Below are 17,254 nucleotides of genomic sequence, written 5' to 3'. Positions count from 1 at the left end.
ACAAAACAGAGGACAAGGTTGCACAATATCGTAACATTTATTCCTCGCAGTGACCAGTGTCTGGCAACTGCCTTTTAACGGGCCCAATCCCAGTATTGAGAGGTCTGCCAAACAAACTCTCAAATGGACTGAATCCATTTCTGCTCCTCCTTCTAGCCCTCATGTTCATCAATACAATAGGAAGAGCTTTTGTCCATGACATCTTAGTCTCCTCACACACTTTCACAAGTTTGTTTTCAAAGTTGCGTTTTCTCTCTCAAATGCCCCTCCAGAGGCTGGGTGATATGTGTCAGATCAACACTCACCAACTCACCAATTGGAATTTCCCACCTGGGAATTATCAGAGTCATCAAAGCCTTCGCCACTGCTGCTGCATCCTGTTTAGCTGTGGGAAAAGCTTCAACCCATTTTGAAAACATGCACACAATCACCAAAACAAACGTTTTTTTTTTGGTTTAGCTGTTAGTTCAATGATATCCATTTGCAAGTGATCAAAAGTATTAGTATAAAAAGGTATACTATGAAGTATAGGAGGACAGATCACACATCTTTTGCAAAACTCTGTGGCATAACTGGAAAACCCTCTTGTAAACCAGTATCTCCGTATCTCATCAACCATTCCCCCCTTTGACACGTGGTCCAAACCATGTGTCAATTTAGCAAAGAAATGGAAAAGATAGCGAGGGAGACAGGGCAGGCCATCGGGGCCCGTCCACACTTTAACATCCACAGTACATCCTGCTTTTTTCCAAACGGCCTTCTCCGCCGGAGAGGCCCTTATCTGCAGGTCTGTTATCTCAGCCGTAGCCACGACTGTAGGAGTAGAAGCAGGGGTTAGTGAGGCGACATGCAAGGCTAAAAACAACGGCAGCTTTGAGGCCGCTTTTGCAGTGTTAGTGTGAGCTTCACATTACACACAGCAATTTGTTTTGGCAGCAGCACAGCATCCAAAAGAGCAGACACAACATATGATGAGCAATAGTTTTCCCCGTTAAAGTTAAGAAATCCCTATTCTTCCAAATTTGTCCAAAATCATGAACCACACTCCAAGCATATCTGCTGTCTGTGTAAATATTTACAGATTTGCCCTCTGCCAGTTTACATGCCTCTGTCAGAGCCACCAATTCAGCCGCTTTAGCTGAATGTGAGGATGACAAAGGATGTTCGATCACTGTCTCCTGCTGTGTTGTGACGACAAAACCTGAAACATTTTTACCAGTGCTAGGGTCTCTTGAAGCTGATCCATCTACAAAAATTCAAATCAGCGTTGGCAATCAGTGTGTCTCTCAAATCTGGCCTGGGAGAGCAAGCAGAATTTATCACAGCTACACAGTCATGTGTGTCAACTGCAGCAACACTATCATGTTTAGATGAAAAATAAGCTACAGGTCGTTGTTCCCCCCGTGTTCTTGTAACAGTACAGAAGTCATGTACCCACCCTTTTCGTCAACAGTCTGGGTAAATGGTTGTGTACAGTCAGGCAGTCCAATTGTAGGAGGTGTTTGCAAAGAAAGTTTCAAATCAACAAAAGATTTCTCTGTGTCAGGAGTCCAAATGACACAATCAGATGGTTTCAGGCCTTTCCCATGAACAATTGCTGCTAATGGTGCCTCAATTTCAGCATAATTAGGAAGAGATCACATGACCCAGGAATGTGACCTCTTATACAACAAACTGTAGCTTTGACAGGCTGGCTTTATGGCCCTGTTCAACCAAATGAGTCAGCAAGGCGAGAGTGTCTTTAACACAGCCCTCTCTGGTTTCACTCGCAACCAAAATGTCATCAACATACTGCAACAAAGCACTTCCTTTAGGCAGTACAGGAGTTTCCAAACTATCTCTCAAAGCAGAATTTCAAATCAAAATGCAAACCAGAATTGACTCTTGGTGTACTGGAACAGTCAAAAAAAGCATTTGACAGATCAACAACTGAAAACCACTCGCTATCAAAGTGGAACACACAGAGTGAGTGAAGCGCGTTTTTGTTTTTTCCTTATTTCCTTTTTGCAAGTCGTGCGTGCTTTCGGGTAAAAGGGAAAAAAAATTCCTTTAAAGTGATAAGTTTGTGCATTTTTTGAGATTGATTTTTGCTTCCACAAATTTGATTTACTTCTAATAAGAAAACTTTGATTGAGTTTGATTACAGTGGGATCTGGACAGAGCAATACCTCAAAAGGGAAAACTGAGCCTGATTATGGCGCTCCCAACGTGAGATTTATGGAGATTAATTATGGAAAGGAGAGCGTGGCTCAGTTAGATCTGTGGGTCAATAAGTGCTCTTTCCTGAGAACAGGCAGCCTGAGTGTTAAACAGCTCGAGGCTTCAGAGGTGAGTTTGACAGACTTACAACCCCTGGCAAAAATTATGGAATCACCAGTCTTGGAGGATGTTCATTCAGTTGTTTAATTTTGTAGAAAAAAAGCAGATCACAGACATGACACAAAACTAAAGTCATTTCAAATGGCAACTTTCTGGCTTTAAGAAACACTAAAAGAAATCAAGAAAAAAAATTGTGGTAGTCAGTAACAGTTACTTTCTTAGACCAAGCAGAGGGAAAAAATTATGGAATCACTCAATTCCAAGGAAAAAATTATGGAATCACCCTGTAAATTTTCTTTCCCAAAACTAACACCTGCATTAGATTAGATCTGCTCGTTATTCTGCAGTTAAAAAGGAGTGATCACACCTTGGAGAGCTGTTGCACCAAGTGGATTGACATGAATCATGACTCCAACACGAGAGATGTCAGTTGAAACAAAGGAGAGGATTATCAAACTCCTTAAAGAGGGTAAATCATCACGCAATGTTGCAAAAGATGTTGGTTGTTCACAGTCAGCTGTGTCTAAAATCTGGACCAAGTACAAACAACATGGGAAGGTTGTTAAAGGCAAGCATACTGGTAGACCAAGGAAGACATCAAAGCGTCAAGACAGAAAACTTAAAGCAATATGTCTTGAAAACAGAAAATGCACAGCAAAACAAATGAGGAACAAATGGGAGGAAACTGGAGTCAACGTCTGTGACCGAACTATAAGAAATCGCCTAAAGGAAATGGGATTTACATACAGAAAAGCTAAACGAAAGCCACCATTAACACCTAAACAGAAAAAAACAAGGTTACAATGGGATAAGGAAAAGCAATCGTGGACTGCGGATGACTGGATGAAAGTCATATTCAGTGATGAATCGCAAATCTGCATTGGGCAAGGTGATGATGCATGAACTTTTGTTTGGTGCCGTTCCAATGAGATTTATGAAGACGACTGCCTGAAGAAAACATGCAAATTTCCACAGTCACTGATGATATGGGGCTGCATGTCAGGTAAAGGCACTGGGGAGATGGCTGTCATTACATCTTCAATAAATGCACAAGTTTACGTTGACATTTTGGACACTTTTCTTATCCCATCAATTGAAAGGATGTTTGGGGATGATGAAATCATTTTTCAAGATGATAATGCATCTTGCCATAGAGCAAAAACTGTGAAAACATTCCGTGAAGAAAGACACATAAGGTCAATGTCATGGCCTGCAAATAGTCCGGATCTCAATCCAATTGAAAATCTGTGGTGGAAGATGAAGAAAATGGTCCATGACAAGGCTCCAACCTGCAAAGCTGATCTGGCAACAGCAGTCAGAGAAAGTTGGAGCCAGATTGATGAAGAGTACTGTTTGTCACTCATTAAGTCCATGCCTCAGAGACTGCAAGCTGTTATAAAGCCAGAGGTGGTGCAACAAAGTACTAGTGGTGTGTTGAAGTGTTCTTTTTTTTGTTTGTTTTTCATGATTCCATAATTTTTCCCTCAGAATTGAGTGATTCCATAATTTTTTCCCTCTGCTTGGTCTAAGAAAGTAACTGTTACTGACTACCACAATTTTTTTTCTTGATTTCTTTTAGTGTTTCTTAAAGCCAGAAAGTTGCCATTTGAAATGACTTTAGTTTTGTGTCATGTCTGTGATCTGCTTTTTTTCTACAAAATTAAACAACTGAATGAACATCCTCCAAGACTGGTGATTCCATAATTTTTGCCAGGGGTTGTAGAAAGAAGGGGATTGGAAGTTTAGAAGTAAGGTCAAGTTTCAGACAGACTGGTCAGCTTTTAGTAGTTGGGTGAGGTAAGCCAAGCATAGGCAGGGCTCCAAAGGTTTCCCAAAGCTGTATTCGGACCTCGACTCGGCACAACCTGAACGGCCTCCACCGTATGTTGAACACCACGAACCAGAGGGAGCAGCTGGCCTCTCTGAATCAGCGCTGCTTACAGAGACATTGTTCTTCGGCTGATGACAAGATTGAAAATGGAGTTCCCTGTTCGTTTGGACTGGGAAAAGTGGTGGCGGTTAAGCAGGATGCAAATGAAACTGTCTCTGCTCATCTATACCGCCTGAGACAAGCAGCGATGCAGTATGGTGGACTGACCGAACTAGAGGAAAGTCAAAAGGAGGACACAAAGACATTATAAATTTTGCAAATTGTTCATAAAAACTCCCAGAAGACAAAAACACAGTGTTTGGTTTTTTATCATGTTTTTTTTTTTTTTAATCTATTTTTGACATGGTTTGTAGTTTTTGTGTTTTAAAGAGAAGCTGGCACGAATATTCTCCCTGTCTGAAATAAATCCACTCTGGACTTCTCAGTTTTTAAAACCACATCAGCTGTTTGATAAGTAGCAGGAAGCTGCTGCGCAGGAGTGTCAGGGTGTGTTTTCAGATTTCTTATTGGCCCTAAATATTCCAGCGTCGGCCGACCTGTCGTCAGGAGAGAAGAGTTATTAATATTTAATGATCCATGTGTTTAACCTGCAGGTGATTCTGTCCACCAACATCGCAGAGACGAGCATCACCATCAACGACGTCGTCTACGTCATCGACTCCTGCAAGTAAGCATGTGAGGTCAGAGTGGGATTTGACCACCTCCCAGTTTAAAGATCAAACTGGTCTGATGTGTGTTTGGTGTCCTGACAGGCAGAAGGTGAAGCTCTTCACCTCCCACAACAACATGACCAACTACGCCACCGTCTGGGCCTCCAAGACCAACCTGGAGCAGAGGAAGGGTCGAGCTGGCAGAGTGCGGCCAGGCTTCTGCTTCCACCTCTGCAGCCGCGCTCGATTCGATAGGTAAGACCCCCCGACACCTCCTCGCTCCTCCTCACTGCTCCTTACTCCTCCTCAGTCTGCACCAGGTTGTGTTGTTGATCGTGTCCTAACACTAGAGTTGGGTAAAAGTTCAGGTTTTGCCGTTCTGGTCTGGTGTACGAGCTAAACCGGCTCATGACACGTTCTTGCAAATTTTAAGTCTCCTACATCATCAACCTGTGCCGATGACATCACAGCACTAAATCCAACATGTGGGCCGATGTCACCAACATGGAGGAGATCACATGTCAGTCGAGGTGGGAGAGGCAAAGCGGTGCACGAGATGTTTGTTGACAACAAGGCTTGCGTGTTTTATGTGATGAGAGGAGACATGACATGAAAACTGAAAAACTGTGACGCCACAGTCTGACGCTTGTTTGCTGTCAGGACACGGTGTCACGTTCCACTGCGAGCAGGGACACCTGGTAAAGATCCGGTATAGTGGTCCGGCCCTGTGTTCGGCTTCATATCAAACTAGATTGGAAATGTTTACAGCAGCCCGACTGTACCTAACAAACGTGTGTGTTGTGTGTGTGTGCAGGCTGGAGACTCACATGACTCCAGAGATCTTCAGGACTCCGCTGCATGAAGTCGCTCTGAGCATCAAACTGCTGAGACTCGGAGCCATCGGACACTTCCTGTCCAAGGCCATCGAGCCACCGCCGCTGGACGCTGTCATTGAGGCTGAACACACTCTGAAAGGTACAAGACACACACACACACACACACACACACACACACACACACACACACACACGACAGTGGCTGCATTATAACTGGACCACCCTGAAACTCTGGTCTGTGTTAAAGACATCTGAGCCCTTTTTAATAACACTTTCAGCTCGTTAAGTTCGCAGAAATAAGTCAAACTGAATTTTCAAACCTTCTCTCATAAATAATCACAAAGCGATTTTATAAATGATAATTTTTATATCTTAGAAATGGAATAAACATCAGAAATGTTTCAGAGGGTTTGTTTTGTTTTTAATTATAAACATTTTTACTCTGTGTGTTTGTTTGTGTGTCAGAGCTGGATGCTTTGGACTCTAACGATGAACTGACTCCTCTTGGACGAATTCTGGCTCGACTGCCCATCGAACCTCGGCTGGGGAAGATGATGATCATGGGCTGCATCTTCCAGTCAGTTTGTCCTCCTCCTTCTTCTTCTTCTTCTTCTTTTTCTTTCATAGATGTGTAATAATAACTAGATACCAGATGTCAAGATGGCGCTCATTCATTCCAGTTGCTCTGTGGCGTGTGGCCCACTGAGTCTGCGCAGTAGTGTCTCTCCCGCTGGCTCCGCCCATGAGTTTCCTCTTGGCTCATAGACTTTACACTATGATGACATCACAGATTTTTAAATTGCTGTTCTTGGCTTGAGGAAAGTTTCCTACTAACTGACCTCCATGGATCAAAAACTCACGACAGAAAGAATCATCACTGAGCTTGTTTGCAGTCAGAAGTGTCCTGTCAGTTTTATCCAGTCCAGCTTCATTTCTTAAGCACCTTGAAAACAACCACAGCTGAAACAAAGTGCTGTACATCAAGAATAGATAGAATATTAAAACATAGGACAGAAAAACAAACATTAACACAACGAATCAAAACAATAAAATACAACTACAAAGTTCAATGTGACACAAGTGGAAACAACAGTCATACCATAAAAGCAATTTTATTTTGCTGCAATACTGCGAGTGGCCACAGGGAGAAGCTCTCCTGGAGGCATGTCTTCTTCTGTCTGCTTTTTTTGTTCTTCTCCTTCTGTCTTTCCTCTGTATGTCTTCTTCTGATGTCTCATCTTACATCCTGTGTCCTTTAATAAAAAATGTGTCCCCCTCCAGTGTTGGAGATGCCATGTGCACCATCTCGTCCGCCTCGTGTTTCCCGGAGCCTTTCGTCAGCGAGGGAAAACGTCTCGGCTTCGTCCACAGAAACTTTGCCGGCAGCCGCTTCTCCGATCACGTGGCCCTGCTGTCCGTCTTCCAGGCCTGGGACGACGTCAGGTCGGTCAGCTGTTATCATGTAGTTTGTTTTCACTGTAAGTTTAGTTCAGTTCTTACAAAATAGCAGCTCCAGATCAGAAGAAAGTCCCCGTGAACGTGCACGCCACGAGCACGTTGGTAACATGAGACAAACTGCAGCAGGTGGTGTTATAGTCTTAGATGCAGTAATGTGCTGATGAAGGTCGACTCCACCTTCACAGGTATTTTTTAAAAACGCATCGAACAGCACTAATCCTCTCTGAGCAGAAGAGATATTAACCCCGTGTTGTTGTTGTTCAGGGTTAACGGCGAGGAAGCAGAAAACCGTTTCTGTGAACACAAACGTCTCAACATGTCGACTCTGAGGATGACCTGGGAGGCCAAAGTCCAGCTGAAAGAGATCTTGGTCAACGCAGGATTCCCTGAAGGTACGTGAACGCACCTCAGAGGGAGCGTCTGCCTGTTTTAATGAGAGTAATGTTAAGGCGTCTCTGTCCTCCTGTGTCCCCGTCAGAGTGTCTGATGACTCAGATGTTCAACACCGTGGGACCAGACAACAACCTGGACGTGGTGGTTTCTCTGCTGACCTTCGGCTCGTACCCGAATGTCTGCTACCACAAAGAGAAGAGGAAGATCCTGACCACCGAGGGGCGCAACGCCCTCATCCACAAATCCTCCGTTAACTGCCCCTTCAGCAGCCACGACATGACCTACCCATCCCCGTTCTTCGTCTTCAGTGAGAAGGTAAAAAGAGGTCATCCTCACAGCAAAGTGAAGTGTAATATTTTTGGATAACTTCATTTAAAAAGGTGAAATAAAGCAGCTGTGTTCCATCGTCAGATATTATTTTCTTCAGAAACTTTAAGGAATAATTTATTAATAACAAAAATAAATAAATATATTGGATGTTGAAATACATCAATGATTTGTAAATTCTTTTCAGCGTATGTTCAGTTAATCCACTCCGAAGATATTTAATGTTTAAATAAATTAAAACTTTAAACTTTAAATAAACGTAATTGTTTTTTGTAAAAATACATTCAGTCTGATTTTAATGCTGCAACACGTTATAATACTGTTTGGACCGGAGCAACAAAAGATAGCGGAAAGTGTGAAATGCTCCAAAAAATATAATTTAACAACAGATTCAGATTCAGCTCAGTAACAAGTGTCGGGCTTCACAGACTAAACTACTGTTTTTAGCTCGTCACACATTAGCCTAGCGCCTAGCAGAGTTTGTTCCCTCTATCACTCCCTCGGGGAATTAAACGACACCATTGGTTTTCAGTTACTGATGGATTTATTTTCATTTCTCCGCCCTTCATCACCGTCATCAAATCCACCATCAAACTGTTCAAATATATGACAATTTACAGAATGACAACATATTAATATTATTTACACGCTGTAGAAACATGACAGTAAAAATGCACAATAAACATACAGTAAATCCCAAAATGAAACATACCTCGCTGGCTGCACACACCCGAGAGGGAATGAGTCCACTTGAGCAAAATATAAAAATGAAAACTTCAAAAAACGACAATAAAAGTTACTGCTTCTTCTTTTGTCCGATAATGAAATGTACCTTAAACTCTTAACTTTCTCCGCTCTCAACTCCTTCTTGGAGGAGATTACAACCGCAGCATCTCATATAAACATCATGCGCAACACCCAAAAGCGTCCCCTGCGCAACACAATACACACCCAGTACCTCTGCAGTCCTTATACAAACCAAAATCGAAATTCAGGGAAATAAACCATTTAAATAATATATGTAAACAAAACATATTAAATAATATTTGTGGCAGTTAAACCCTCTACTCATTCTCAACAAATTACATGTACTGTCATTATTTTTCTTCCTCCTCGATGGTTTAAGTCTCTGCGTCTCCTCACAGAACAGCTCAGGTGAATTTCAGCCTGCACATTTTTTCAGTCGAACATTGTTCAAACAGCAGCTGATGTTGCTGCAGTGAGAAGTTAGCGGAGCGACATGTCGTCCAAGCAGCTACGTCGTGTTTTATCTCATTAACGGCATTGTTCACATACGCCATGTGTTCTGTCTGTCGACCATTTTTTCTCCAAAATCAAATTATTTCCACTGCTGATTTATTCCTGAGTAAATATCCTCATCGTCTTCCTCTGGGCTGCTCGCCGTCTGCCTGCTGCTGTTTGACAGTGACAGACTTTCAAAATAAAAGCGTAACCTGAAGAAGTTGATATGGGTAGAGTCACTTTTCATTGATGATACTTGATCGTTGATCATTGAATTGTTATATCGGTCCAGATCGATGGATCGTTACGCCCCTAACATACAGTCTGTTAACAGATTTCTCCTCCATTGTTGTTGTTCAGCTCTTCTACGTGTCAGATGTGACGGTTTGTCTTCGTGGTATTTGTCCCTCCTCCACTGTGACTGAACAGCTGAAGTGACATTATGAGCCAAAGTTAAACATTTTTCAACTCTTGGTGCTCCAAAACAAAACGCCCAATTCTGTGCAGGATCCAAGTGTTGGTAGCGTAGCGTAAATACATGGTGCTCCCATTGCTGCAGGGCATTAAAAAAAATACGCTGGCCTCAGGAAATAAACGCTTCCATAGACACAGCCTGTTATTATAATGTGTTGCAGCATCAGATTCAGTGTGTATTTACAAAAAAAGTGTATCAGTTTGAACATTAAATGTCTTTGTACAGTACTCCAGCATTTTACACAGTGTCCCAACTTTTTAGAATCAGGGTTCGTAAGTTAAGAAACTCAACAGAGGAGCTGTTTGTGTTCTCTGTCTCTCTTTGTTCATGAAACACTTTGACATCAGTTATGTGTCTGTCATTAATTCTCGAGGTGAACAGTGATGCTGTCAGAGACCTAAAAACCACAGAATGGGAAACATTTTGTTTTAAGAGAATGATGAAAATATCAATAGCTATAAATAACATATTTGAAATCTTCATAAAAGACATGAAAGACCACATTTTATAGAAAACCTTAAATCTTTTATCGCAGCTCTCTCACTCACTGAACATGTCAAAACTAACTGCCATCTCCAGGGCAGTAAATGAATGAATGAATACATAATTGTTATTTTGGTCACACATCAGGAGAAACAAAGAAATTTTCTCACAGTCAGCAAGTGAAAAAGGAACAGGCTGAAGAGCACGGCTCATTTTTGCCTTTCCTTTATCAACCAAAGGATAAACAACAATAAATCAATCAACCAAAGAAAGGAAATAAATAATCAAATACATCATACTCTAAATTATAATACTCAGATCTTTGACATTTTAATCACAGTTTCAACTCAGCGCTGAGTCCCTTCCACAGTTTGACGACCAACGCTGAAACACATCTGTATTTTACATTCTCACTTTACGTGTTTCATAAATAAACAAACCTCTTAAATTATAATTTCCTTCTTTTAATCTAAAACAATTCAACACAGACAGGAAGGTTTTTGTTCACAACTAGAAAAAGTGTTTCCAGTGTTTTTAAATACACAGTGTGGACACTCACAGATGCCTGATGCCATAGACAGTTGATAATCAGCTTTATGTTTTATTCTGAGGGCTCTTTTCTCAAGTTTAATTAAAGGGTGTGTTTTTATTTTATATGCATTTCTCCATATTTCAGCACAGTCGGACAGATATGGAGATACAAGGCAACAATACAATGTACACAAACACAAGCTTTTAACAGCTCCCGTGTCTTTCAAAGAACAGAAATAGATGTAGATAGTTCAGTATGTTCGATGTGAAGCTTCTAACAAAGTTTATGATCTATAATCACGCCCAAAGTTTTGTTGCACATACTCTTTCAATCTCAACACCATTTAAGTTCAGTTTTATTTCCCAGCAGCCCTGATGCCACCCAACACCATAAATTCTGTTTCATTTTCATGTAGTGAGAACTTAATAACAGCAAACCATTTTCTCAACGTGATCAGTTCCCTTTCTACTGTTTTTAAAAACTCTTTCATGTCCTCACCTCAACAAAATAAGTTTGTATCATCAGCAAATGTTACAAATTTCAACATGTTAGATACCTCATAGATATCATTTAGATATAATATAAACAACTCCAAATACTGAACCTTGCGGGACACCACAGGTTACTCCTCTAAAATGTGATTCATAAATATTGATTTTTACAAACTGATACCTGTAATTTAAAATACTTCTGTACCAAAGTTGTGCAACACCTCATTTCTGAAGACACACAGTAACCTTGAATAAATCTCACGTCCTTAATGAAAAATGACTCGGTGTTGATGAGAGATCGGCTGTGACGTGACTGAGTGTGTTCGTGCTGTTTCAGATTCGAACCCGAGCGATCTCGGCTAAAGGGATGACGCTGGTCAGTCCTCTGCAGCTGCTGCTGTTCGCCTGCAAGAAGATCAACTCCAACGGAGACATCGTGGAGCTCGACGAATGGTGAGAAAACACACGATGAAAGTCTGACGTGTTTTTATTATCACACTAATCTGCGGAGTGAATTCTCAGCTGATGGATGAATCGTTTGGTTTTTGAAACATCAGAAAATAATGAAAAATGGCAACGAGGTAAAGATATCAAATGTTTTTATATCTGAGCAACAGTGCACGTAACGAGTCATCTGGGGGGTCTTGGTTTGAAACGTTGGACACAAAGATTCGTCAGCAAATATTGAGTATTTTGGTTTCATATTTTAGTCTCGTTTGTAGAGGCCGTTAGTTTGAGTGTAATTACATGTGATGATATTTAATGATTGTCATCAAACCGACCTAAGGACTCAGTGTCCCGCAGGAAGTGAGTGATGACCTTTCACAATAATGTGTGCAGGATCAAGCTGAGGATTCCTCACGAGGTGGCGGGTGGTATCGCAGCCCTGCGCGCCGGACTGGAGGCTCTGGTGGTGGAAGTGACCAAAGACCCAGAATACATCAGACAGATGGACCAGACCAACCAGCAGCTGCTGAACCTCATCAGACTCATGTCCAAACCATCCGCAGCTGGACTCAACATGATGGCCAGCAACCAGAGGTACACACACACACACACACACACACACACTCACACACACACTTCTGTGGTTTGGGTGACACTGAACTCCTTGAATAGTTGATCTGTGAGTTTAACCATTTAGCGATGTCTGTTGAAACGCTGTCAGGCTAACATTAGCTAACGTTAGCTAACGTTAGCTAACATTAGCTGCTATTGTCTACATACAGTGGCATAAAAAGGTTTGGGCATCTCTGGTCAAAATTTCTTTTACTGTGAGTGTTAAGTGAGCAGAAGATGAACTGAAGATGACTCGTCCGTGAAGGTCGTATTTGTACAGGTGTGCTAACGATGAACAAGCCAGAGCCCTAACGAGCTCATTAATGTCTGAGATCCTGGGAAGAGTTGTCTGACAGCTCCAGTGTCTCGGGGTGGCCAGACTGTTGCATGTCACTGTACTGGGTCAACTGGTCCCAGAGGTCTGGTGAAACGCTCTCAGGCTAACGTACCAGCTAACGTCAGCTCACTGTCACTGATTCTCCTCCGTCTTCTCTTCACAGGATGGGAGACGGTCCACGACCTCCAAAGATGGGACGCTTCGACGGAGGTGGAGGAGATGGAGGAGGCTACCGCGGAGGAGGCTACCGAGGAGGAGGAGGGGGAGGTTACCGAGGAGGGGGAGGGGGAGGTTACAGAGGAGGGGGAGGGTATGGAGGTGGAGGAGGGTACAGGGGAGGCGGGGGTTACAGAGGAGGAGGAGGAGGAGGATACAGAGGTGGTTATGGAGGAGGAGGAGGGTACAGAGGAGGTGGGGGCTACAGAGGAGGAGGAGGAGGAGGAGGATACAGAGGGGGGGGAGGAGGAGGAGGATACCGAGGAGGAGGAGGAGGGTATGGAGGAGGTTATTAACATCTCTGGAAGTGATGAAGAGAGTTGATGTAATCTGGGTTTTTTTTTTCTTAAGATTAGTGACCGCACACGTTGTTATTGTTGCTGTTGTTGTTGTTGTTGTTGTGAGGACAAATGTTAGTTATCAGGTCAGAGAACATGATGATGATGATGATGATGATGATGACACAGATGGAAACTCTTGTTATTTGAGCTGTTAAAACCAACATGTGATCTTGTCCCTTCTGTTTGTGGAGCTGCTGTCAGTCACACAGTAAACAGTTCAGTTTTTATCTCGTCTCTCAAACTGTTTGCTGTTTTGTTTTTTTTACAAACAATAAAATCTGTGTGAAATGTGAAAATAAAAAAGAGGAATGATTCAAACATTTTAAAGTTTATTCTGAGATTTATTTTCACTGCTGCAGAAAATCAACTCAGACAGTTGCAGCGGGTGAACAGCAGGGGGCGCCGCCGGTCCTCTGGAACATCAAGACCTTAACGTAAAATGTTGAAACGTCCACAGGTTTGTCTGCTGGAGGAGAATAAACTCAGTGTTAACGTCCAGATTTACACAGACTGATCTTTAATGTGTTGCATTTATGACCTAAACTGACACCAGCTGCAGTTACTGACAGTGGGAAAAATGAGAACGTGAGCAGAGAAGCTGATAAACCTCAGCTCCCTCTTCACCATGATGGCCCGGCGCAGTGCCCGCATCACTGCAGACGCCGATCCATCTCACGCTCCATTCTCCCCTCACTCATCAACAAGACCCCGAGATACTTGACCTCCTTCTCTTGAGGCAGTAACTCTCCCAACCCAGAGGGAACAATCCACCGTTCTCCAGCAGAGAACAATGACCTCAGATTTGGAGGTGCTGACTTGCTTCACACCGCCCCAGGTCATGCTGGAGGTCACGGTGAGATGGAGCCAATAGAACCACATCATGTCTGAAAAGCAGAGATGTGACTCTGAGGTCCCCAAACCGGACCCCTTCCTCCCCCGACTGCACCCTAAGATCCTGTCCATGAATATCACAAACAGGATCAGTGACAAGAGACGACCCTGGTGGAGCCCAACACCCACTGAGAACATGTCTGACGACTTCACACCCAGTATGTGGACGCAGCTCTCACTGTGGTCATACAGGGACCGGATGGCTCATAGCAGCAGGCCCGGTGCCCGGTACTCTGGCATCTGTGAAGTGCTGTAAAGTTTAGTTGATTCAAACACACATTACTAATACTATCACTATAATTCTTTCCCCACAAATACAACATGCTAATGTTATTAGCACAAGCCTATGGCATTTTACATTGTATAAATTAACCTAGCAGCTAGCAGAGATTTGCTCTGCTCATATTTCAGCCAGGATAAATCACACACAGTGTGTGGAGGCTTTATTGTCTTCACAATTTATTGTTTCTTATCTGTGAAATTAAAGTAAATCAAAGCTTTGTTTCCACTGAGGGAAATGGTTTCAGCTTACAGAGACAGACAGGAGGTCTGCGTCACTGTGACACTGTGGAGTTACATTTCTGGGGAGGTGCACGTCAGGCTACAGTGTAGGCTCTACACAGAAGTATGCATTCCAGCTTAAAGCAGGTGTGAATGCAGGACGTTAACTTGTAGTGTGGTATCAGTACTTTTACTTGAGTAAAGGATCCGAGTACTTCCACCTGAACAGGAAGTCTCTATGAGAGTGACTCTACACGTCCCCTCTGTGTTTGTGTTCATGTGTCCACGCTGGAGACGTCTCCTCAGTGTCTCTGTGACTTAATGACAATGTTTTACTGCTGCTGTCTGCAGAGACTGGTCTTTGCATCTTATTACTGGACTCATTTACATTCATTCATTCATTCATTCATTCATTCAGCCTCTGTCGTCCACACTGACAGGATTCACCTCTGACCTCTGACATCATCACAGCTGTACTCTGAAAGTAAATGTGTTGATGAAGATCTAATCAGAGCTGAACTGTGTGTTGATGAACAAACTCTTCATCGCCTCCTCGTTATCTGTGATGTTGTTTCACTTCAGGTCCAAAAGTCACGTTTACCGTCTCACTTCTCACCTCATGAAATTAATTCATCCTGGAAGAACATTTAAAAACATGTCTTCATCTAAATCACCACAGGTCCTTCATGTGTCCCTTAATTTGAAAAACCAAACCCTTTAAAACATTTTAATTTGAAAAGCTCTTAACAAACAGTGACCTACATTTGAATGGTTTATGAATGTGAAATATTTGAAACAATACTGACAAAAAAATCACAAATTAGGCCAAAAAAAAAAAAAAAAAAAAAAATCTGTGAAACAATTTTATTCGTTAAATCTTCATGTCGTGTGTCTGTTCACAGGGACCTGTGCTGTGGAGATGCTGTCTGTATGGAAGCTCATTTCTGCCAAGAAAATAACACCAAATTAATAAAAAGTTAGAAATTTTAAAAATGAATAAATAAAAATACTCAACATTTTGACTTCTTAAAGCAGAATGATATGAAACAACAATAAATCATAAACACAGTTACATCTATGGTGGCCCTGAGGGTCAAAACATGGTGGCATTTTAGAAAACACAACATTTAAAAAGAAACATTTTAGAAAACAATGGGCCTCATTCACTAATATCTGTGCAAAAATGTTCTTACTCTCTTGCGCAAAATCACCGTCAGATTCATGACACGTGCGTACCGGCCAATTTTGTTCTCACCACCGTGCGTATGTTAGTAAATCAGAATCATTCTAAATTGGCAGGCGCGTGTCCGCGATCTGCAATCAGCATACTACCACGCCCCCATTTCTCCATATAAGGAAACCGCTTGCCTAGAGTTGATTCATGAATGAAGGAAGCGGTTCGCGAGGAGAGAAGTAGTAAATTTCACAGTTTGTTAGAAGCGATGGCGCCGGGTCTTACAGGAATGCCAGGGGTCATTGTACGATTGTGGAGGACACAGCATGCCAGGATGATCTTGCACACCTTCTCAGGAGTATAAAGTATTTTGCCACCGGCCGTATCTGATCCAAACACATCCAACGGCCCTTAAGCTCGCCAAAAGTGCGCTCTACGGCGCGTGTGTGTGCATGTATGTTATTATAGCGCAGCTCTTGAGGGGTTTCAGGGTTTGCGTATGGTGTCATCAGCCATGTTTTAAGGCCATATGCCCGGTCACCCAAACAATATAACATTTTAACATTAACGGAATAGAGACTTACTGAAAATACTAACTTAAAACAATTGAAATAAAAGACTAGAACAAAAGATGCTCACCAACAAGCCATCCACTTCTCACAGCCCCTGCCTCCAAACGCATTCCCACTGTACTGTTTTGCAAAATAAATGAGTCGTGGTTGCCTCCTGGCCAGCGGGCCACAGCCTTAAGGATATGACAGTCGACATTACAGATCATCTGCACGCTGATGGAGTGATAGTTTTTCTGTTCATGTTATTGTTAATATTTTAATTGTCACAATGTGTGTCAGTTTCATGGTAATTTAATCCATTTGGCCAATATATGAGTAAATTAATTATTTAAAAAAAATGTTAATTAAATCTCTTTTTCATGAATGTGGTTTTATAGACTCTGCATGTACTTAAAAGGTATGTTTGCATTTTCTAAGTCAGTTCGGCCTTCCTCATTTGTGCGTACGCATGGTCTGAGGCAGTTCTAAATTTGTTCGCAGAGTAAGAACAAATTCGGGTAAGAAAATATTGACGAATCCCGGATTTGTGCGTCAAACGATCGTACGCACAGTTTAAGCACAGATTTGTGCGTACGCACTGTTTGTGAATGAGGCCCAATGTTTCACAAAACAACATTTTAGAAAACACAACAACGACTCAGAGAAGACTGCATTTTAAAAAAACACTATTTCAAAGACACGACATTTTAGAAAATACATTTCACAAAATATAACATTTCAAAACACGACAATTTATAAAACATGTTGCACAAAACATTTCACAAAACAGAACAATTAAAAAAAAGTTTTACAAAACAACATTTCACAAAACAGAACATTTTATGAAAACAACAAAATTTCAGACAACACAACATTTTAGAAAACATGACATTTCAAAAAAACAATTTGATAAAACACAAAAACATTTTGGAAAACAACATTTCAAAACCCAACATTTTTAACAAACAACTATTTAGAAAACATGACATTTTAGAAAATACATTTCACAAAACATGACAATTAAAAAAACATTTTACAAAACAACATTTCGCAAAACAACATTTTACAAAAACAACAAAATTTCGGA

At 41.8% G+C, this 17,254-nt stretch overlaps 1 protein-coding gene and 1 pseudogene across 3 annotated transcripts in view; one reads left to right on the top strand and one right to left on the bottom strand.

Annotated features, from left to right (window-relative positions):
* The window catches only part of dhx9 (DEAH (Asp-Glu-Ala-His) box helicase 9), a 33,751-nt gene extending 20,381 nt beyond the window's left edge, over positions 1–13,370 (top strand). For all 3 annotated transcript variants that reach the window (XM_033650574.2, XM_033650575.2, XM_078173463.1), the window contains 10 exons: positions 4,804–4,877; positions 4,963–5,115; positions 5,675–5,835; positions 6,162–6,273; positions 6,978–7,139; positions 7,419–7,546; positions 7,633–7,862; positions 11,435–11,550; positions 11,938–12,138; positions 12,657–13,370. In XM_033650574.2, the coding sequence (XP_033506465.2) occupies positions 4,804–4,877; positions 4,963–5,115; positions 5,675–5,835; positions 6,162–6,273; positions 6,978–7,139; positions 7,419–7,546; positions 7,633–7,862; positions 11,435–11,550; positions 11,938–12,138; positions 12,657–13,005 (1,686 nt within the window). In that variant the 3' untranslated portion in view covers positions 13,006–13,370. The remainder of the gene's footprint in view (positions 1–4,803; positions 4,878–4,962; positions 5,116–5,674; positions 5,836–6,161; positions 6,274–6,977; positions 7,140–7,418; positions 7,547–7,632; positions 7,863–11,434; positions 11,551–11,937; positions 12,139–12,656) is intronic.
* On the bottom strand, positions 56–2,726 carry LOC144465035 (uncharacterized; annotated as a pseudogene).
* Positions 13,371–17,254: the final 3,884 nt, after the last annotated feature.

Source organism: Epinephelus lanceolatus, chromosome 12 (assembly GCF_041903045.1).
Source record: "Epinephelus lanceolatus isolate andai-2023 chromosome 12, ASM4190304v1, whole genome shotgun sequence".
Taxonomy (NCBI): Eukaryota; Metazoa; Chordata; class Actinopteri; order Perciformes; family Serranidae; genus Epinephelus; species Epinephelus lanceolatus.
The sequence above is the reverse complement of the archived record's forward strand: the minus strand, read 5'-3'. Positions and strand labels throughout refer to the sequence as shown.